We start from the raw sequence: 22,674 nt of genomic DNA, 5'->3' as shown, positions 1-22,674 counted from the left end.
TATTCAAACAGCTAAACGTTCAACCAAACCACACAGTTTTGTCTAACAAAGTTACTGCTAAGTGAAATGTCGTAGAAAAGCTAGCAGGAATTAGCATATATGTTATAGTAATTAACATAAACAATAATGCAGCAGGGGCACCCATCAGAGTGACTGGGGGACCTCAAGGGCCACCACGGTTCAAGAGCAAAAGGAGGGGCCCCCCACGCAACACCTCAGCCGCCCTACATACACACACACACACACTCCTCCTCACCTAAGCCGATGAGTGAAAAGTGGAAGGAGAGGGTGTGAGTTGGTTGGCAGGCAAGCTTTGATCTGTCGCCGTGGAGAGATATCCGGCTCCCCTCGGATCAGAGCGTTGCCGTGCACACTGGAGCAGGCCCCCCTTTGGTGTGTGATTGACGGCTGCATGGCTGAGGGACTGAATAATCCACTCTAATAAGATGTAGGAAATGGACCTCCAGCGCTCTTTCTCAACCAGACATGGGGACCACATTGACAGCTTCACTGCAGCTGGGAACCAGAATGCCGCGTATTACCTTGTTAGTTCGTGATTGAAAAGAGGAGGTCTGTGTAGTGTTAATGGAGAAGCTTTCGGACTAACATTTTCCAGTCTGTGTTCAAGCCTGGGGTGTTTTTATTATGAAAAAAAAAAAATCAAATTCCTGTTTCTCTTCCAATGGCGCTGTTGACAGCAGAAATCAGACACGATTCATTAAAAAAAATATATTAAAAAAACAACGGAATTAAATTGATTAGATCACCAGATTTGCTGTAATTCTTTTTCCTGGTAACGTCACGTGACGCGGCTGTCGCTACTTGTTGCTAAGCAGGCAGAGAAGAGCAATCATTTCTGCCAAATTGGAATGATGGATGGATGGATGTCGATGGTAGATGGAAGAATAGAAAGTGATAGATAGCTGGAAAGATGGATGGATGGTAGATGGAAGGATGGAAAGTGATGGATGGATGGAAGGATGAAAAGTGATAGCTGGAAAGATGGGTAGATGGATAGATGGATGAATGGATGGACAGACAGACGGATGGATGTATGATAGCTAGATAGCTGGAAAGATGGATGGATGGACGGACAGACAGACGGATGGACGGATGATAGTTAGATGGATGGCTGGATGGACAGACGGATGGATGGATGATAGCTAGATAGCTGGAAAGATGGACAGAAGGATGGATGGATGGATGGATAGAAAGATGGCTGGATGATAGATAGATAGATAGATAGATAGATAGATAGATAGATAGATAGATAGATAGATAAAAATACAATTTCTTTAATTATTTTTATTAAGAGTATTGTACATATTATCAAAGCATTGCATATATATTTTGACACATTGAAAACAGTACATAGTTTAGCAGTATCAATTTCTCTATGCTATTATATTGATATTGATATGATACAACATCCACCAACTAACATATATTCAAGTTGAAGATTCGCTACGGATCGAAATTGTGGCGTGTTGTGAATAAGTCAAATGATGATTGATTGACTTTAGAATTTGACTTGGAAGCAACTGTTGTTGGCTCACACCAGCAGGCAGACGTGTCAGATGATCCAGCGGGGGATCCCTGTGACCCTCCTCCAACACGAAGCCATAAACCTGTGACACCTCTCAGACACAGAGCAGGAGTTATTTTCCCTTTCAGCGCTGTCGTCTATATTTACGGGAAAGACACATGAAGAAGATGAAGCGAAACTTGTTCTAGGAAAATAGCCGTGTGGGCATAACATCACTCAATTGGAGGGGGGAGGGGATTAATCATGGATCATTTATTAATCCGAATTGACTGGATGTCATATATCATTACATAGTTTGCTACAAATAAGCATTTAATTTGAAATTTCCATTACTGGTGAATAAAACAAGCTCTGGTTGATGCACTGGCAAAGCTTAAAAGGCAGAAAGCTTCGGCCAAGACTTATTCGACTCACTGTTTATAATTAATACTGCGTTTACTGTTTCAGCTGTTCTCACTGTGGATAACTCTGTGGTGGATTTGGAAACCATTGAGGCTTTATATGAAAATGTAAGTACATCGATTCAAGTTTTTAAAAAGAGGTGAAGTCATCGTAAAACTTTAATAACTTATGTGTTTCTATTGTTGCCAATAAGGTTTTGCAAGGTTTATTAACTTGTAGACGATTCTGCATTTGTCGACCTACTGCAAGATGATGTGTTTTTTCACCACAGAGAGCTACTGCGGAGGAATTGGGCAAGATCGCCAAACATTATCAGACTTCCAAAGAGGATGAAGTCAAACTGCTGGACAAACCTGAACAGTAAGATGACGCCTTACAAATGTGCTGACATTTTCCGTGTATTGAATGTCTATCAGGATTTTGGGTTGAATTTTTAGGGTTTAACGGTTATTCCATCCATTTCAGTGAGTGTCACTTATGTGCAAATCGTGGGCCAGGCCGGTCTTAGTCCCATGCACAAAATAAACAAATTGTTTAAATAGATATATTGGGTCATCTTCTGATTAAATCTGTGATTAGTTATCTTTTTTTTATTTTATTAAATGATCGGCCCCAAAATCTTAAATTCTGCCATATTTTACTGAGCACCCAGGACAGACAGATGCATACCATTTATTTATGGTTCTAAAGTCATTATTACCGTTTTCCTCTTTGTCATCAATTAAACCCTCATGTGCGTGGAAAAAAAGCTAAAATATAAGAATTAAAGAAAAATACATCTTTCACAAATGCTGAGGTATGTGAGAACTGTCAGTGAGAATGTTGCGTTGTCTTGAGCTCAAACCAGATATAGTGAAGTATTTATTGGGGCTAATTTCAACTTCTACAAGTGTTCAAGAGCACTCGATTATAGAGCGATACCTTGATTTACTGTAACATTGACCCGACTTATGAGACACGAAACATCGCTTGGACAATTTGCTTGCTTCGACCTGCAAGTCTGACGAAAATGTCCAAATCGAGCATTACGGTAAAATCAAGCATTACGGTAAAATGGATTTTTTTTTGTGTGTGTGCAAGGGTGCGTATACGGATGTCACCTCTGCAGTTTTATGTCGTCAAGGTTAAGTAGTTCGGGCCAGTTAATGAGGCCTGGATCCAGTGGTGCCGCTGAGCCTGGCCTTCCTATTTCCATGTTTGACCAGAGCTGTCACTATGGCTGCCTGAGTCATCCCTACTCAGTGTCAGCGGGCCCTAATCACACAGGATGTTACATCTCCGCTCCCCTCCGACACGCCGCTGTTTACATAAGTCGTCCCGCGTCGGGCCCGGGCCAACTTTGATCTGTCCCTGGATGCCGCTCGCTCTTTTCTCCCCGCCAACCCCGCGGCCCATTCGAGGCCAGCCAAGCGACACCACCCATGACTATCGCCTGCCAGGGTGCACCAGCACTGACTCAGCCGGACCTGCGCAGGGAAGCGTGGCCTGCCAAGGACCCGGAATAGTCCTTCCTGTTAGACGTTTTGTTTAATTCTGTCATAACACATCACACCCCCATTCTCCTCCTCCCCTTGTGTTTTCCAGGTTCCTGTATGAGCTCGCCCAGATTCCCAACTTTGCAGGCCGAGCCCACTGCATCATCTTCCAGTCAGTTTTTCTGGAAAGCATGTCCTCCATCCGCCGTAAAGTTGAGATTTTAACCAGTGTATGCAAAGTAAGAACACCGCTACATTAACTCATTCACTGCCTTAAATTCATTAAAAAAAAAAAAAAATTAGGGGAAAGAGGCGATAACATTTTAAAATTGTAATTAATCGCATGACTTCGCTAGTTAACTCACGTTTAATCACAAATTATATATCGGTTCTATTTGTACAATTGTTTTAGGTTTTCATACTCTTGTTAACAAAAGTAGGGAAAAAATGTTAAACTTATAGAAATATTAAAAATGTATTTTTGACGTTTATAGCCGTCAATGGCAGTGCATGAATTTAAAAATAATAATTGAAAATTCGGGGCGTCAGGCGATTAAAGTTTTTTTTAACGTTTATAGGCGTCAATGGCAGTGAATGAATTAAAGCATCATTATTCATAAGTCAACCATAAACATTTCTTCACAATAATGTTATATGTGACCTTCCTAGTCTAAATATGACATTCTGATTAATATTACATTTGTGGAATATGAGTTATGAAGCAAAATCCAGCCATTTTTATCCATCTGAATGGGCGGCCATTTTGCCACTTGCTGTCGGCTGAAGATGACGTCAATGTTGCTCAAGGCTCAGGCAACGACCATTCACAGCTCACCTGTTTTCTGAAGGTGAGCTGTGGTTAGTTGTTACCTGACACCTGAGCAACATTGACGTCATCTTCAGTTGACAGCAAGTGGCAAAATGGCCGCCCCCTGAGATGGAAAAAACGGCTGGATTTTGTTGCTTAACTCAAATTCCACGAACACAATATCAACCAGAATACCATAATTAGACTAGTGGGGTTGCATAGAACATATTATTGTCAATAAAAAAAAGTTTTGGGTTGGACTTCCCCTTTAAAGCTTTCTGTTATAAAATTGTGTGTGTGTTTGTCAGGAACTGCTGGAGGCCAAAAATGTGCGTGAGGTGATGGGTCTCGTTCTGGCCTTTGGGAATTATATGAATGGAGGGAACAGGACAAGAGGTCAGGCTGATGGCTTTACTCTCGAGATCCTCCCCAAATTGAAGGACGTCAAGAGCAGGGTAACGGTCTACCGATTCAACACTCAAAACGCATGAGTGTTTTTGCCAACTTTTTTTTTCTGTTTTCAGGACAATCACATCAGTCTGGTGGATTATGTGGTTTTGTACTACCTACGAAATATTGATAGCGTGAGTTGCCTACAATTAAACTAGCCTATTCATAAAATGCATGAATTTAATAATTGTCTTGTTGTTTCAGCATGCTGGTACAGACAAGAGTGTGTACCCTTTGCTGGAACCACAACAGTTATTCCAGGCTGCACAGGTCAAATTGGAAGATTTAGCCAAGGACATCAAGAAGCTGAAAAAAGATTTGACAGGTATGTTTATCTTATTATTGACACAATATTTAGGGACTTAAACTTAAATAACAGAATTAAAATAATTGTGGTGTCACACTGGTTTGTAATAAGGAGAATGAAATTTCTGTTAGTGTGACAGTAATTTGTGAATTATGTATACTTTCTATTTTAAGTGTTTGAAGTAAAATGTGTCAGAATTTTTTGTTATTTGTTTTGTATTATAACACAAAAGCTAAAAATATTTTAAAAAAAATACAGATTTGTCCAAATTTAAGTTTTAGGCTCAGATCAAAAATGTGAAATTGAGAAACTGACCGCAGGGCCAAGATTCATTCATATTTAATTGGTTGACATGACCAGGAAGTACGGCAACAAGCATTTGTAAACATACGTTAGCTCGTTAGCTGCCTGTCACTAATACACACACACACACACACACACACAGGACACAATAAAGCTTCAAATATTCCTGTCCTTGAGGATATTAATTCGGCTGATGGATCACACAAGATCTCCACTTGGCCGTATGTTTGTGTAGCGTGTAGTGAATTGATTTATTCAATGATTAGAGTGCTCAATTCACACTGATGTCATATTTATGAATGAAATACGATGACATCCGCCACATATATCAGTGGAGTGCAGAATCTGTCTACCTGCGTGCGGATCAAATTACCAAAATTGCGTTTACACCACCAACGCCACAACTTAGACCTGGTTTCACCTAGTCTAAAGTCTAGACTATTAATTTTGACCATAGGTCTTCCTTTAGCGTGACAGCGGATGGCTACGTTTAAGGTAGCACAGGTAAACATAATTACATGCATTAATGTAGAGCATTTAATAAATGTTTGCGTGTGACATTTAGATTATTTGTTCAAGTCAAAATATTGGGGTCATTTTTTTTTCCCATTTTAAATTATGCAAGTAATTAACTGATTAGAAAAAGAGGCGGATGAGCATGTACAGTGGATCAAAAAATGTTGAATACGTCCTCATAACATTAAATGCCAAAAGAATGAACACATAACAGGTGCTCTTCAAATTTGGTGGGCAAAATAATGTTGATTAAAAAAGCCTTTTTTGTTAAGCGATTAATCGTGATTAATCAAAATTCTAAAATGTGATTAATCTGATTAAAAAAGGTAATCGTTTGACAGCTCTAAAGTTTTTTAGCATCAATGCTGATCCTGCATCGACTGCATTTGGATTTCCCTCTGGATGAAAAAAGTATCTGTATATACAACAAAGTTTTCATTTTGAATGTAGCCTGCTTGTGTATGCAGTGGCGTCAGTGTTGCAGTCAACTTTCTAGCCAGTCAGTCTTGGCCAGCCAGGGCCACGTCGAGGTTAAAGGCGATGCCCCCGTGCGCCCCCTGATGTCTGTGGTTATTTAAATCAACCAATAATACGGCATATGAAAGCAATTACATTTGCTCTCAGTTCTCCCCTTGGTTTTTTTAGATCGCTGTTAAAGCACTCTCCTCTCTGACCTGGGGGAAAAATACAAAGAGTCTCCTGAAGTAGCCAGACCCACCTCAAGCTGTCACTCATTTATGAGGCAAAATGGAAGACCTGAAGACAATAAATGGCAACACAAGAGCGCTCGTATTTGATCTGTCGCGGCGCAGTCTGGCACAGTAGTCCTCCGGGGTTTAAGTATCACAGGGCCAGCGTTGGATGGTGGACTTTTGCTGAGCCCCACCTATGACTCCCACCAGCTATTATCCTGTGCAGCCGCCGGGAATAAATATTTATGCCCGCCTGTTATAAACTCGCCTAAAGAAAGCTGGTCTTAATTACAACGCTAACACATTGTAGACAGTGTGAAAGACTCGCACCCATTTTGAGATGAGACTTTCTCAAGCTCCTCACCTGATCCCGAGGTAGCGACTGTGGTGTCTTTACTCTCTGACCTAGGGTTAAAGGTCAGGAGACTTGGTGTTAGAACATCTCTTCCGGTGTAGCCCGCCCTCTTTCAAATTGCTGTTGACAGTTTGCATCAGTGGGAGATTGTCTCTTGTTTTAGATTTAATAACTTTGTTGGATTTAAATGTGCACAGTGTAAATGAGTAGATTAAGCCCAAAGGATTGAAATCTACTGTAGGCCCAAATGTATACATGAATATTTATATGACGTAATTGATTATGGGCACCACAGTGTTGAGTGGTGGGCATGCCTGACTCATAATTCTGAAGCTTGGAGTTCGAATCTCGAATCTCAAAACATATTATGTACGAAGACTTTATTTACCCAAGGTGCTAACGAAGCCGCGTCAATTTACGGAAAGATTTTCCTTTTTAATTGTGTGAATGCTGAAACCCATGAAATCCACATTCATCCTAAATGACAGCTTTCAGTATTTTTTAATGACAGCTTTCAGTATTCAGTATTTCAAGGTTTTTAACAAGTCAACTTTAGCCCACTGGTTAGTGCAGATGACCAATGTGTGGAAGACCAAACTTAGTATTTCGGTTTGAACGTATGTTAGTCCAAGTTCCATTTCATATAATAATCATTGTCCAATTATTTAACATCCTTATATTCAATGTCATTTTTTTTTTCAATATCATTCCATATTTTCAATGACAACATTCACTCATTCAATAAATAAATTCTATAGCCCAGTGGTTAAAGCAGGTGACAGGGGTTCAAATCCCAACTCAGACTATTTGCAGTTCAAGTTCTGTTTTATTTCATATCATTCAATTATATTCAAAAAGCATTCCACACATTCTACATGCATTCAAATAAAGTATCAGCTTTCAGCATTCACATACAATTTCTCCAGACATTGCACACAGTTTAAAATAGCTTAGTTTAACCTGAAGGACCCCTCGCCCTACACTGGCCAACAGCAGAACCTATGGTGTTTTTTTTTCCGCATTTGATATCATTTTAAATCCATCGGAGTCATCCATCCATGTCATGTTTGTTGTAGCAGCTATTAAGATCAATGATTTACACTTACCCAATTTCGATTTGTTGCACATTGAACAAAAAACGGCAGTTCTTTTGCTACTCGGGGGAGTTTAGTGTTTCACAGAAAGCCTGACCCGCAGTTAGGCATTCATCGCTGTGCCAAATCAGACAGTGTCCTGATTTTAAATGGGCCCTTAATGTCAGTTTTAGACATGGTCTTTAGTCTGAAGTCCATTTTACAATGGAGGCTGCTCTGGGAACACCATGTGTAAAGTCTCATACAAAATCTTGTTGATGTCGAGCCCTACATAACCAACAATGCAGTTAATGAAAGACACTAATAATGAAATTAGAGCTACAAATGGGGCACACAAAAAAATCATTCATTGTGTGTTAAATATTGTAATAAATGGATAGTTGTTAGATTATTGTACATTCTGCGGTATAAATCTATTTTCGGTTGACATGTCTGAAACCATACAATCTACTCAACAGCTCATCAATGGTGTATGTGTTTCTTTTTTTTCTTTTTTTCTGGAGAGTTCATTCGGTAATTTTACCGATTTGACATGTCGTCATCATTGCTCTTTTTTTTCTTCTTGTTTTTTTGTGTGTGCGTGAGAGTGTGTGTGTATTCATTAGTTCACCTAAAACCTATTTTAAAAAATCCCATACCGTTCACCTAAACCGAACACTTCCAGCCAGTCGTGAGGCCGTCAGGAGACCCGAGGAAGGACCAAAGAAAAGAAAGGAAAGTGAAATCCAGTCCAGTGTATGTGTTTCTGTTGTACTTTCATTTTTTTATTTACTGCCGCACAGCCACGCTCATCTTACTTCATTTTACACAATAGCTGTTGGACACGCTTCCGCAGAGCTTTTGCAGATTGCGTGAAACATTTGTAAGTGCTACTTAAGCACTACGGGGTATCTGACTAGTGTTTATCTCTTGTGTGTGGGCTCCTGCTTGGATGCGCTTGCAAATCGCCGCTGGCTCAGGAAAGGCTCAAATTCTCTTGGGGGTTTGTTGATTTAACACAGCCTATAAAACACACGCTAACATTCGTCACCAAACTGGCTCTGTAAACGACTGAAGCATACCAGCATTTTTTCCCCCCCAATATATCTAGATGGCGACTAACTTGGCTGCCGAAGATGCTGAGTCTACCTTTAAAGATCGGTGCTGGCTCCTATCATGACCCAGACTGTCTGTCTGACCATCACCACTAGAGACAGTTACCGATTAGTAAAAAAAAAAATAAAAAAAAATCTATGGTCAGCTAAGAATTGATCTTAACACACAGTCTCATTAATAATAATCATTTATGTGAATGTTCTTGTAAAACCTCTAGCTGATTGTGGAATCTCATCAATTGAATGTCATTTAAGGTTATATTTCCATCTAGTTTAAGCTGTTCACATGAGCTATTATAGTTGCAGTGTAACAAATACAGTAAGCCTTGAAACAGCCAGTTATTTCATGGATAGTTTTGGGTTATATTTCATCTGAAAGCTTAAAATTGAGTTCCACTTTGTACTACAGTATAGGGCTAATATTTACTTTACGCCCAGGAGTCAGGTAGGTATGTAGCTAGGTAGCTACAGTATAGCTATGTACTGTGGCTAGGTTTGTCATAGGTAATGGGGCAGTCTGATTCATGTCATGTGGCCATAATGTGTATGTTGTATTTATATTATTCACTAAGAAAATGAATATATTACTTGGGTAATAATACTGTCGTGAGTCGTGACACCTTAATACCGTACAGTAGCTATCTATTGATTGAGCTAGCTAGCTAGCTCTATAATATGTATTGTATGTACAATATTGATATTGCTTTGCTTTTCCGTTTATACTGTATACAAATTGCAAAACGAAATTTCAGGAAGCCACAAACCACTAAAATAATAGCATTTAAAAAAAAAACATCCTCAAGCTTTTCTTTGTTTTCCATGCTTTCTTCTGTAATCTATTGACAATTCTGTGCTTAAATCACAAGACAAAATGGCGGCCTACTCTGTGAAATGACCCTCTCCCTGTACTTTGGATCGTTGTAATTTGATTTGTGTGTATTTTATTCATTTTTCATAATGTGATCAAATGTTTTTTGACTACTATAACAATCTGCCTGGTTTGTATGCTAGTCACAGACAAAGGCAATACCATACGCCATTTGTTTTCACCGTGGAAAGGAAGCAAATACATTGTGTTGAATTGTGGAAATATCAGAAATGCCCGGATGTTCGGAATTGTCAATAACGACATAAATAAGGTGAAAGTACATAACGTCTTAATCAAAGAAACGCTGTTATTAGGAATTGAGGTTTCATGAATGAAGCCGTGCTTTTTTCAGAAAAGTTGTTTTCTTTATAGATTATGTGGCCTTGCGGCCTTCACTCTTGTGGCATTTCTGTCTGGAGCACGTTTTGAGCAGAACCGCTTCTAAATTGCACTCTTTTGGCTTTAATGGGTCTTTTGGAGTTGGGGTATTTCTGCAGAGGAAATGCGGTTTGTCGAAACCGGATATTTTGCTTGTTCTGTTTGTGGGGATTTTTATGTTGTCGTAAGTGTTGGCTCTTGCGGATCTAGGAAGTGAATCTCATTCTGGCTGCTCGTTGTTAAAGCAGACATTTCCTCTGTGATTCCTTCAGACAACTAATAAATAAAAGATGTAATAGAGGGATTTTACTGAGCTGCAGGTGCAAACGTTGGAAAGAGACAATGCAGAGGTTTTAATGCTCTTATTTGTTGCATAACAATTGAGCTATTTGGTCATAAGAAATGGAGGCATTTATTGCAGCCATTAATGACTTACAGGTTGGAACATTATGCCAGAGTTCTCTCATCCGGCATCTGTGTGTATCGCATCCCAGACTTACTTTTGACAGGAAGTGGGAAAGGTATCGGTTGGAACATGCTCAGTCACGGCTGTTTCCTGCAAGCGCGTGCGAGTCACGTCATTTGGCGCGGCGGCCAAAACCCATCAGGAAACAGAACGCACGCACATGCACAGTCACCTCTGACGGAACCATGCCGCAATTTTCACCTTCAGCACATTTGTCGATCGCTTTTTTTCTCTCACTTAACCGCTTATGTAGCATTACGTTATTTGTTTAATGTCTTTAATTTAATTTTATTTTTTTTTGGAGATGACTTAATGTCTTTAATTTTAGACCCCCGCTGTGTTATATCCTTAATCCCTTCCAATGGACTATAACCCACGGAGGAGGCGGGACATCCGACTTTCACCCCTCAATTTTGTTTCCGTTTCCGGTTTGCGACGTGCGGCGTCCCAGTACTTGCGCTTCCGCCTTTGTGCTCCTCGGTTGCGGGTTCCCGTCGACGGGTGCGAGGCTTGTCTCAGTGTCCGAAGCATTTCAGATAGCCGAGACGCCCTCCCGCCGATGAGCGGGAGCGTGCGGTTGTGGGTCGCAGGGGTGGGGGTGCGAGTGTTGGAACGCGGCCAGCAGTGGCCGGAAACGGCGCTGATGTGTAAAACCCGGAAGTCGGAAGTCGGTGGCATCTACCCCATAGCAAATAATGTATCCTTTCTCTCCCTCTCCCTCAGCTTGCGAGCGAGATGTACGGAAGGTTTGCGTTGACTCGGCAGAAGAACACCTCCAGCCATTCAAAGGCAGGATGGAGGGCTTTGTCTCCACTGGTAAGTCAACCGGACATTTTATAAAAACATTTTCTAAATGTAGCAAATTGTGTCTAGCCTACCACTAAATGCAGTGTTGCTGTGATTGTTGCGCTTATGTCACTGATTTTCGATACAATTCTATTCCTTTTGTGATGATATATAATTATAATATAATAAATATTATTAGATTGTGAGTATGGTTGTTCGTCTCTGTGTGCCCTGCGATTGGCTGGCAACCAGTTCAGGGTGTACCCCGCCTACTGCCCGAAGCCAGCTGGGATAGGCTCCAGCACCCCCGCGACCCTAGTGAGGAAAAGCGGTCAAGAAAATGGATGGATGGATGGATGGATAAATATTATTAGATTCGTTTGAGTTCTCACGGAGCTTTGTTAGGATCGGTGGTGTTGTTACTATAGAATTTTTAAAAGCCTTCTAAGCCTCCACTGCAAAAAGGACAGTAGAAATTTTAAGAAAAAATACAGTAAAATAAGAAAATTATTACTTCAAATAAGCAAAATTATCTACCAACAGAACAAAAACATCTTACTTAAATTTACCTGTAAGATTTAGAAAAGTAAGAAAATAATACTAGCCCCATATCAACCACAGCGGTCTTGAAAGAAGTATTTCTAGACTAAAAACAAGTAATATTGATTTTTTTTTTTAAGCTGTAATATATAGAACTATTTTCTTAAAATACATATGTATTCTTTACAGTTGGCCAACTTAGCCTGAGTGTCAAGCAGGGAGGTAACAGATTCTGTCTTTGGTATGACCCAGCCAGGGATTGAACCCACAACCTCCCCGTCTGAGGGCAGACACTCTACCACTAAACCACTTAGCTGCTACTACATCTACCGTAAAGAGGAAAAATTAGCTTTTTTTCACACTTGTATTATTCCCATTTATTTATTTATTTATGTATTTAAAAAAATAATAATTTTTTACTAAATTATATAAAATAAGAAAATTCAACTTTATGAAACCCCAGTTTAAGGCCTTTGGTGTTGGTTAGTCATCTTAAAATGTGGAAAATGTTGCCAAGATTGCATCATCAAATAAGATAATTAAGTAATAGGTATCTTTAAATAAGCAGAATGATCTTGTCTGACAATAACTTGTCAAAAGCAAAATAAACAAATTTAGGTTCAATTTAAGAATATATATCTTACTTAAGATTTCAGTTTTTGCAGTGTGAAGTTGCCGCCGACATGACAAAAATACATCTGGACATCAAGTTTCTCCGCGTAAACCCCCTTTTTACACCACAAGCTGTTGCCCGTGTCTCGGGATGTGGGGGCGTGCGGCTTGTAATCATCTTTTGTGATGATTCTATGACTTCAAACAACAAATCGAAGCAAAACATTTGCACATCAAACAACGGCCCGAGACTGTTAAATTGTGAGTCATCAGAGCGTGATTGGATGTGTCACGCAGGTAAACGCAGGCAAGCCGAGCGAGCACACGTGCATGTGTTTGACACATTGTAGAAATTGGATCATATCCACAAGACGCACGTGTACATGTGTTGTGGTCAACCCTGGTCCTCGGCTCGAGTATAGTCGAACAGATAGAGTGTGTAGTGAAAGTGGTGTTCCCGGGGAGCGCTGACCTGTAACCCGGCCTGTGGAGAAACTCGCGGCGGGGCCTGCAGGTGAACCCAAACGCCCTTCGCTCTCACTCTTAAATTTCCCCGTATGATCTCGGCCTGTTTCAACGGCGGATCCCTCCCAAATCCAGCCATCCGTGCTTTTTACACGCTGTTCTCCTCTTGTCTCACTGCGTCTTTGCCCCTCTTTGGAGCCGCTTCAGACAAGAGTTCATGTTTAACAGCACGCAATTAAACACAACAGATTTAAATGGAATCAGAGAACAAAATATGTGGCTCCATTCTTTTCTGATGTCATCCCTGCTTACAGCTCAAATTGCTTTATGCTGTGATCGATAGACAACATCCTCGTTTTTAGTTTAAAAAAAATTGTGCAATGGTTCGGCGATCACTTTCACAGAAAATATCAATCGATGTCGGGAATTGTATTGTGAAAATGTGGAGAATGGGAATAGTTCCCAAGATGTCCTGAAAACAGAATAGTTTGAAGATAGATTGGTTTAAAGTGGTCGAAAAATGTGGAAGAAAGAGGTGAAAGTGTCAAACATCTCTTCAATTGGGGAATTTTATTGTAACTATGTAGCCATTTTGGGAATATGCAAAAATAGTCCCCAAGATGTACAGAATTTTCCTAGCAAATTGTGCACATCACCCGAGACCGTTGAGTCATTTCTTTTCTCATTTCCGAAATCTTGAATATTTCAGCCTGATTTCCTTTGGAGAGAATTGCATTTTAGTTTAAAGGAGATCTATTATAAATGTGACTTTCTTAATGATCTGCCTACTCATCGAGTGTGAAATGATTTCTTTTTCTCCTTCCTTAAAATGTAACATTCAGAGTCGGGGATCAAAATGGCAGTGTCTTACTGTATTTACATTAGACCAGGTGTCAGCAGCCTTTATGATCAAAAGAGCCATTTTAGGTCAAATAAAAAAACAAAAATGTAGCATCACACATGTAGAGATTTATTTTCTTCTGCCTTTTGTTTTTGGATATATTTTTTTACATTTTTTTTTTTAATCGAACTTTGTTTTTCATACATTTTTAGACTTTTCGGCTTTTCTGGCAAATTTCTGACATTTTGGGCTATTTTATAGACATATAGTAATTTTCTGCCCTTTTTTTAAAACATTTTTTCTGCCTTTTTAGCTATCAACTTTTTTTTTGACATTCTATAGCTACTTTTTAAATGTTTTCTTTTCTGCTTTTTTTTTTTAATAAATAATTTTTTTACTTTTTTGGGCATTTCTTTTGTTTTTGGACATTTTCTTTTCTGGTTTTTGTATTCAATTCTTTGACATTTTTGGCAAAATTATGGACATTTTATGGTAATTTTCTGCTTTTACACTTTTCAAATTTTTTGATAATTTTTAAAACATTTTCATCTCTCTTTTTCTGACAACTTAAAATTTTGACTTAATTATTATTTTTTTTCTAAATCATTAGTTTAAATAATATTTAATGTAAAAAAACATGCCCACAAAAAAATATTCATTTGTTTTTAGAGATCCACAGGAGAGCAACCAAAGAGCCGCAGGTTGCAGACGCCTGCATTAGACAGATACTAAAATTTGTCATTCTTGATAGTCGGGCTATTTTGACCAAACTTAACCAAATTAAGATGCCAGTTTTAAATTGCAGATGAAATCGCATATTACTGTATGTCTTCTTCAAAATGCATCTCTGTCTTGCTGTGTTCTTATCATTCACAGCTTTCCTTTAAAAAAAAAAATAATAATAATAATAATCAGCTGTGGTCGAACTTTAATGATCGCCCTTTTGATTCCCATTTTTAATGGGAACTCTTTGAAACCTCTGGGGAGATTTGGACGGACATAGTCTCGTGTTGAATACCGGCAATGGCTAATTGAAAACAAGTTCCCGCTTTTAATCACATCTTGCTGGCTCTGCGGGGAGGTGTAAATGTCTCATCACAGCCCTTAAGCTATGTTGTCAGTGAGTCACTCAACATTTTGATTTGCATAACATTTGTAGGGAAGCGGAAACATTTTAATCCATAAATGAGACAGAAAAGATGCCCCTTATGTCCTCAGCATCCCCCTCCAAATACCTTTTCTTTGTTATCTGAACACCAGGTAGCAGTGCTTTAGTAGAGTGTGTGAGGGTTTTAAAGCCCAAATTTATTGTCCCTCTCAGCATGCACGTCTCATAACTTTCTAGTTAGCGACTACTGGTTTCATGTTTACACGTAGGGAGCACAGAAAGAGACACTTCTCGCGCGCTCTCTCTCGGCTCCAGTGCCACCTCTACACAGCCGCAGCGCAGGAGTACCTCAGGCGCCAGCCTGACCCCCACTGTGACTAACGGCATTGGTCGCGGCCCCTCTCCCCATAACCCAGACATGGTCAGCCCCTCCCGTCATTAGGGCACAGTGGCCCACATACATGTAAAAAAGGAATAAAGTGGAAGGGGTGGATGGTCGGTGTGTGAAGCTTACTTTTTCCCAAAAGACCCCCAAACCGGTCTTTGAACAATTTTTGGGAGACTTCCCCCTCTTAAATCTCCAAGGAGGAAAGGTCCCCCATCATTGTAAAAGGGATGAATCTGGAAAAATGCAATAAATCTGAGATCACAGGCACTCTCTGGCCCGAGATAAATTCTTGCACCTCGGCCTTGCTCCCCGCACACATCTGCCTTGCATTTAGACACTTTTACACGGCGAGAGTCCACAGGAGCCTCTCTGTTCAACCCTGATTGAGCCCACTTGGAGTCAACACGCACGCCTCCACTTAACGGAGCGCCGCTCCACGCCCTAACACCCGCCGTCACACACTCACGCTCTCGTGCGTCAACACATGGTGGCATGTCCAATTTCACAATGTACACTCTTTCGGCCCATTGTTCTTCTTCTACTGCTGTCGCTTGACTAATTCCATGATGAGTAATGAACACAGTGCCCTCTTCTGGACTCTACTCGTGTGGCTGTCAGTCAAAATATTTAAATATCTCCATACTTTGGAAAAAAAAACTAAAAAAGAACAAGCAAATTTCCACTGAGACACATACTGCATTATCATTTATTTTGTTTTGTTTGTTTTGCATAAAACAGTAGGAAAAAAATATTTTTGATGGATTTGGTTGTGAATTAAATAAATAATAAATAAAAAATTGAAATCTGAATTTTGTGGCGGGAAAAACCCCCCCGCAGGTTTTATTTGACAGCCTAAAGAACCGTCACCTGCATCATGAATTTATGAACGTCTTACGCTGATATTTTCTGCCTCTTTTTCAGCTCAAAAAGAGCATTCTGCAGAAGAGGACAGCTTCAATGCTGCACAGAAAAGGTAGGAGACCAACTTTGGCACTAGAGACTAAATGGAATATTAATTAAGGCCCGATCGATATGCATTATTTTGATGCCGATATCGATTTTTGTCAGAAAAAAATACAGATTAACGATTAATCTGCCAATTATTTAAAAATATATAAAATATAGAATAAGAATAAACTAAAATAATAGCAAGTGAAAAAACAGCAAGAACAAATATTGACTGTTCCTGTGCATTTTGGCCTCTTGGTGGCAGTGTGGTGCTGTGCATCCATGGCATACACACTTAAATTGAGTACAGAAGAAAGTCGTGATTGAATTCTATTAAAATAACTCATTTTTCACACATTGGGAAGAATTTGTGCCCTTGTGTAGCGTTATCTCACCTGTGTGTATGTGTTCCCACAGCATTTGTGTGTAGATATTCGTTATTTGAAGGAAAAAACAGTCCCTAAGTGCTATGCTAACTTCCGGTTAGCATTCGAATAGGATCCTCCCCTTGCTTTTAGCATTAGCGCTAGGCTACTGATGTTTTAAAAATTAAGCATTGTTTTGTATTTAAATATACAGTGGATGTAATTCTTAACGTTGTGTGTTTAGTTTTACAAATAACTCCAACTGAGGTGTCATTAAACAACTTAAAGGACGCTTGAGGACAACAGAATAACCAGAATAATATACGCTACACACTTGCGAGTTGCTAATGCTACACAAGCAAAATGGTGCATTCAGGGTACTTTCACAGCGTCGGAAACTTCGGTTTTCTTTAATAACATTTTATTTATGTAAGACATTTTCTTCCTTCCTGTATTCTTTTTGTCAGGTTTGCTCCAAGCTGAAGTTAGTAGTGGATTCTGATTTATTGTCGTAAGACACGCCTACGATGCCAAACTCCTGTTCAGGAATGATGGAGTATCTAGAATATTTCACTGCAATAATTGATCTAAAGGGCCCCGCGTCTGTCTGCCCTTTTGCTTTTAATGAAGTTTTCCTTTAATTTCATCAAAAGAGGGGTGCTGCTTGCCTGGCGTTAGCTAGCGCGAGCACAAAGTGAGACGTGGAGGGCTGGGTGGGGGTTTTCGCTCAGGTTCCCATAGAGCCACCTCATAAAAATGACACGCTGTTGATGAATATGGGCGTCAGCGGGCTCACTGGGCCCTGGGTGGGCTTTAACATCTGTGCTGGATGAGGGATGGTCACTCAAACGCACAAGAGCAGCAGCGGCGGCAGTGCTAACATTATGGCATGGTGTTAATAAAGCAAATAGACAACCAATCCTTGCTGCTACCCGATACCTCCGCCTTGCCGGGAGGCTGGGAGTTGAGACGCCAGCAAGTAGGAATGAAGAGTCTCGCCGCATGCGCACGCTATTTTTGTTGACATCTTCACATACTAGCTACGTGAACAAATGCTCATTTTTGGATTATGTGTTGTCAGACCAAATGCAAGCTGAGCATTTCTATTGTTTTCATTTAAATCATTCAATCAATCTTTATTTATATAGCACTTTTCAAACAATAACAAATGCTACTCAAAGTGCTTTACATGATTTAAAAACAAATCCCCAGCCCACCACGATACAGGCCCAATAAAAAAAATCAAATAAAAAAGATATGAAGAGCGCCCCGTTGGGTTTTTTGCTTTTTAGTTTTGGGTCATTCCGTGTCAATTCACACAAACCAGTCAATCGCACTGCACATATAAACAAAGAAGTGTTCACATTCACACTAATAGACAATTTAGAGGAGGTTATATCAAACTAATATTTTGTCACGAGCCACATTATAGTTCTAGTTTTCTCGCAGAAGACCATTATTACTGTAAAACCATACAAATGTTTAATCTCCTCATATTATAGACACACTATAACTGATCATGTAAAGGATAATACTGTAGTTTGTTCTACTATTATTTTCAAATTTTGGTAGAGATTTTAGTATCAATCATGGAAATTGCTGCACAAGATTTGCTTCCGCTGGCCACATAAAATTAATTGGTGGGCTGGATCCTGGCCCCCGTGCCTTGAGTTTGACACCTGTGATTTAGAGTTTTTTAATGAATCTAGCGTTCATATTTTTTGGAATATGGGAGAAAGATGGAGTACTTGGAGAAAAGAGAAAACAACACGCAAAGTCCACACAGGATTCCATGAGTTTAGATTTGATCCCAGAACATTTTGACTGCGGGGCATACATGCTAACCATTAGGTCATCTATAATTTAATAATACTGTTTAAGTCATGAGCATCAGTGGTTTGCGCATTCTGAAGATCAGGGTTCAACTCTCGGCTTCAGCCCCCCCTTGGACCATAAACAAATTTTAAATGTGTTACAATGCAATGTTATCATTGAATTAAGTGCTCATTCCATTTTTGATTGTTTCACATGCTGTATTACATGATGTCATAATATCATAATTTGCCTTCACCATGCTCAGCGTCCTTTGGTACGCAATCTGTCAGCACCACTCATTTGTGGTTGCGCTCATTCTTTCTGGTCTACATGGCTTCCCTTGTATTAACTTGTCAAGCGCACCCTCACATGCAACAGTTTATTTCTCGCATCGTTTTACTGGGGAAACAAAGGAATGTAGTTGTGTCTGGCCGAATATTTCCCGATTGGCTTTTGTAATGAGTCTTTTTTTTTTTATATACAGCTGACAATGAGCAATTCTGCAGTAAAGCCTCGCACGGCAACATCATCATCCTCATCCGTGTGAAAAGCAGGACACTTACATGTGCTTGCCCGCTTACACTTGATTTTGTTTATATTTTGTAGGTACGCGCACATGTGCGAGCGCGTTTCCATCTGTTTCCAATGAACTTTTGTCTATCTGCTTGTTGCATGAGCTCCGGAGAGTGCAAGGGAAAAGAAACTGTTGCTTGATTTGTGCACGCTTTGACACCGTTGACCCGGGGTCAGCCGAGGACCAGATCGACTCGGGTCGTCGCGCCAGAGCAAGCCGGCAAGCTGGAACGGACGGCGTGTCTGCCGGCTTAGTCTAAACAGAGCCGTTCTTTTGTCTCCTTGGGATGATCTACAGTTCTCTTTTTTTGGAGCATCCCAACAAAATGACGCAAAGCTTCGGGAATGGGAAGCCGGGATCGGGCAGAAGTCCATTTTCCTCCCCCAGATGGGCGACATATTGCACCATATTCCATCCGGGGGTCTGAATCTCTGCGGATGTCCGTGTGGGATCGGGGAGCGTCTCTTCAATCTTGACCTCTCGGACAGGCCCAGCTAGAATGTCTTTTATGTTCGGGTCAGAGAAGTGTGTGCTGCTGGGTGTCCCGCCAAGAATTCCGATTTGCTTACAATTGGATTAGACCGAGAGGCGGACCTACAACAGTCTATCCCGGAAAAATTATTCTTGAGTGGGTTGCACTCCCCCGTGCTTGTTCACGTCTGGAATTGTCTGCCAGTAAAATATGTTAGCGCCGTGCGGCGCTTTGTGCATGTAGCTGCAGTAGCCCGTTCTTGGCTATCTTGTGCTCCCGCAGGCTGCGAGGGTCAATGTGATAATGGAGCCACCGCTACTGGTTCTCCCCTGTGGCCCAGCAGACTGGAACCTCTGTTTCCAGTTCCTCGCCTCTGTCACATATGATTTTTAGCCTTTTGTTTTTCATCTTTTGCAAAGAAAGACGGCTGCAACTATCAAATATTTCGGTATTCGGAACACCCACTGAAAATTAGCATTAGCAATCCTATAATTGGGTATAGATTAAAAAAAAAAATTAAAAAATTCTTGGAGTACAGAATACAAAAAAAACATACTTCCACCAAGTTTTCATTTTTAGATCAATTTAAACTGTGCCGACACTATTTTCAACTGTAGTGACGCCAGAACAACAATAACAACTTTGCTGTCAAATAGCACATTTGTGTTTGGTTTGTTAAAGTGATAAGTAGGAATGGCAAGTGTGTGGTGCTGTTGGCTTCAAAGTATGCAGTCATTTACGTCTTTTAAAGTCCCTTTGACGAGTAATATGATGTCTCTCGCTGTTAGCCGCTCAGCGTTCCTAACTGCTAGGCGCTATACGGCTCCGGGCGCTGTTAGCCGCTAGCGCTGTTAGCCGCTAGGTACTGCGATCCGCTAGCACCGGCAGCCACTGATCTGTATATATGCTGCATTCGAGGACGGTCGGAAATCGGATGCATCTGAATTGTTTTTTCCCAGTTCCGACCTAAAAGCGTTCGAGGCGAAAGTAAGCAACCAAAATGGCGGATAGTGATAAATAGTTTTTTATTTTGGTCCTCAAAACTCATTATGAACTCCAGCAAACTTACCTTCTCGCAATTTTGCTTCATTTATTGTTTTTATCTGATTTCATAAACATTACATACAGTTTACCGTATAATTTCATGCAGGGTGACGGCGGCATACTGTCACGTACGTAAAGTTATGTCAAATACACTTGAATAATATGTTTTTGGCCAGACGTATTGTCACAACAGACAAATAATCCATTAAACAACAAATTCTCTTGTCGACATGCTCAATGCTTCTTACTCCGACAGGTTCCGGGACATGGTGAGCTACTTTGGGTTGAAACCAAAATCAGGAGATAAAGATGTGGCCCCAAGTCACGTATTTATGCTCTGGTACGAGTTCTGCAATGACTTCAAGAACGCTTGGGTTCGCCACAACAAGAGCATCTCCAAGGAGAGGTGAGCTGCGTCACTCAGAGCTATTTCAAAGATGGTTCAAGTATGTACATTTTATTATTTATTTATTTTAGCAGAATTAAACAAAACTCCAGAAAATTTTTTTAAAAAAGAATTAACATTTCATTATGTACAATAAGCCACATAATAGCACAAATGGATTAAAAAAGGCAAAAGAGCAATTGTCATTTACACTCGTAATAACAAAATAAGTTCTACGTCGGAAGAAGAAAACTTGTAGAAAAAAGAAAATAAAAAAAGCAGGTTGAAACAGAATACCGTAAAGTGTGTGTCATGATCACGAGAAAAGATGTGAATAATCCGTTCACGTTCAACTCGAGCGGTTATTATTTTTGCGGTCAAAAAGCCTTTCTCAGAATTGTTTTTATTTTATACTTTGAGGTATCATAAAAGTAAAAAAAGATATATGTCAAAATCTCTGTTTTCTGTTTTTATGTATATTTTCAACATATTATTGTGGGTCTTAAAAATCAGTCCAAAAGTCTGGACGTGAATTATTATTATTTTTTTTATTGTGCTTGTGGTTTATACTAATGTAAAACTGCACAGCATTTTACTGAGTTAGTTTGTAGTCCAACTTTCAATTAAAATTCCGATCACCCTAGTAGTGATTCTTGTCACATTTGGACAGTTGCTTAACAACTTGTCAAATTAGCGCAGATTGTGCACGGGTGACGTGCGGATGCTGGGATGCAATTAGAGCGGCGAGGGAGGCCATCAAAGAGGAGGCGGACCCAAGCCCTGAATTTATGACGTTTCCTCTGACCTGAGGAGTCTTTTTTTGGGGGGGGGGGGGGGGGCATTCCATCAACTCTCCTGTCGGCCGACTGTCTTTACTAGCGAGCAACAGAAGCCCACTGGCCGTTAAAGGCCGGGCATTATGGGAGAATTGATCAACGCTGTAATGAAGCTGGAAACTTTATTTAAAAAACTTTGGGCGCGCTCGTAAAAGCCAAGTGTTTTTTTAAAGGCTGCCTCGTTATCTCATCAAACCCGGCAGTCTTTGAGGGCTTTCGCTGGGCGCAAGCTGGAGATGAGCGCTTATGTGAGGAAACGGTCTTCATTGGTTGAATAATGTAGTAAAATTTTAACCCACATTTTTGTGGTTAAGTAATGCATTTCGCGATATGATATTTAGTATGTATTTGGGGTGTGAATTGCTTCGGACCTGGCGATTCGATCCGTATCACGATTCACGGGTCACCATCCGGTTAATCCCGATACAAATCTATAAGTCGATTTTTGCCTCTTTTTTTTTACTCCACTTTAGAAAATACTAATCAGTAAACTTGTACATTGTAAGATTTGTATGAAAATGTATTTATCTGAAATTTCAGGCTTATAACTACAAGCCACTGTATTTAACAATCTGTCTCGTAAAATATTAAGGCTTAATGTTCCATTAAAACATTCTTCCATGCTTAAAGTGTGAACCCTAACTCTAAAGTAAGACATTTTGTTGAATATTTCCATCAGAAATTAATGTTTAAACATCGATTCGGCCTCATATTAAATCGATACGAGAATTGCCCGCTGTA

At 40.1% G+C, this 22,674-nt stretch overlaps 1 protein-coding gene across 3 annotated transcripts in view; it reads left to right on the top strand.

Moving 5' to 3' along the window:
• The window catches only part of LOC144042763 (formin-like), a 53,672-nt gene that overhangs the window by 28,959 nt on the left and 2,039 nt on the right, over positions 1-22,674 (top strand). For all 3 annotated transcript variants that reach the window (XM_077555711.1, XM_077555721.1, XM_077555728.1), the window contains 9 exons: positions 1,994-2,055; positions 2,220-2,308; positions 3,533-3,662; positions 4,540-4,686; positions 4,756-4,815; positions 4,886-5,006; positions 11,478-11,570; positions 16,416-16,467; positions 20,969-21,118. In XM_077555711.1, the coding sequence (XP_077411837.1) occupies positions 1,994-2,055; positions 2,220-2,308; positions 3,533-3,662; positions 4,540-4,686; positions 4,756-4,815; positions 4,886-5,006; positions 11,478-11,570; positions 16,416-16,467; positions 20,969-21,118 (904 nt within the window). The remainder of the gene's footprint in view (positions 1-1,993; positions 2,056-2,219; positions 2,309-3,532; positions 3,663-4,539; positions 4,687-4,755; positions 4,816-4,885; positions 5,007-11,477; positions 11,571-16,415; positions 16,468-20,968; positions 21,119-22,674) is intronic.

This window comes from Vanacampus margaritifer, chromosome 1, assembly GCF_051991255.1.
Source record: "Vanacampus margaritifer isolate UIUO_Vmar chromosome 1, RoL_Vmar_1.0, whole genome shotgun sequence".
NCBI classification, from domain to species: domain Eukaryota; kingdom Metazoa; phylum Chordata; class Actinopteri; order Syngnathiformes; family Syngnathidae; genus Vanacampus; species Vanacampus margaritifer.
This window is presented reverse-complemented; position numbering and strand designations above follow the sequence as displayed.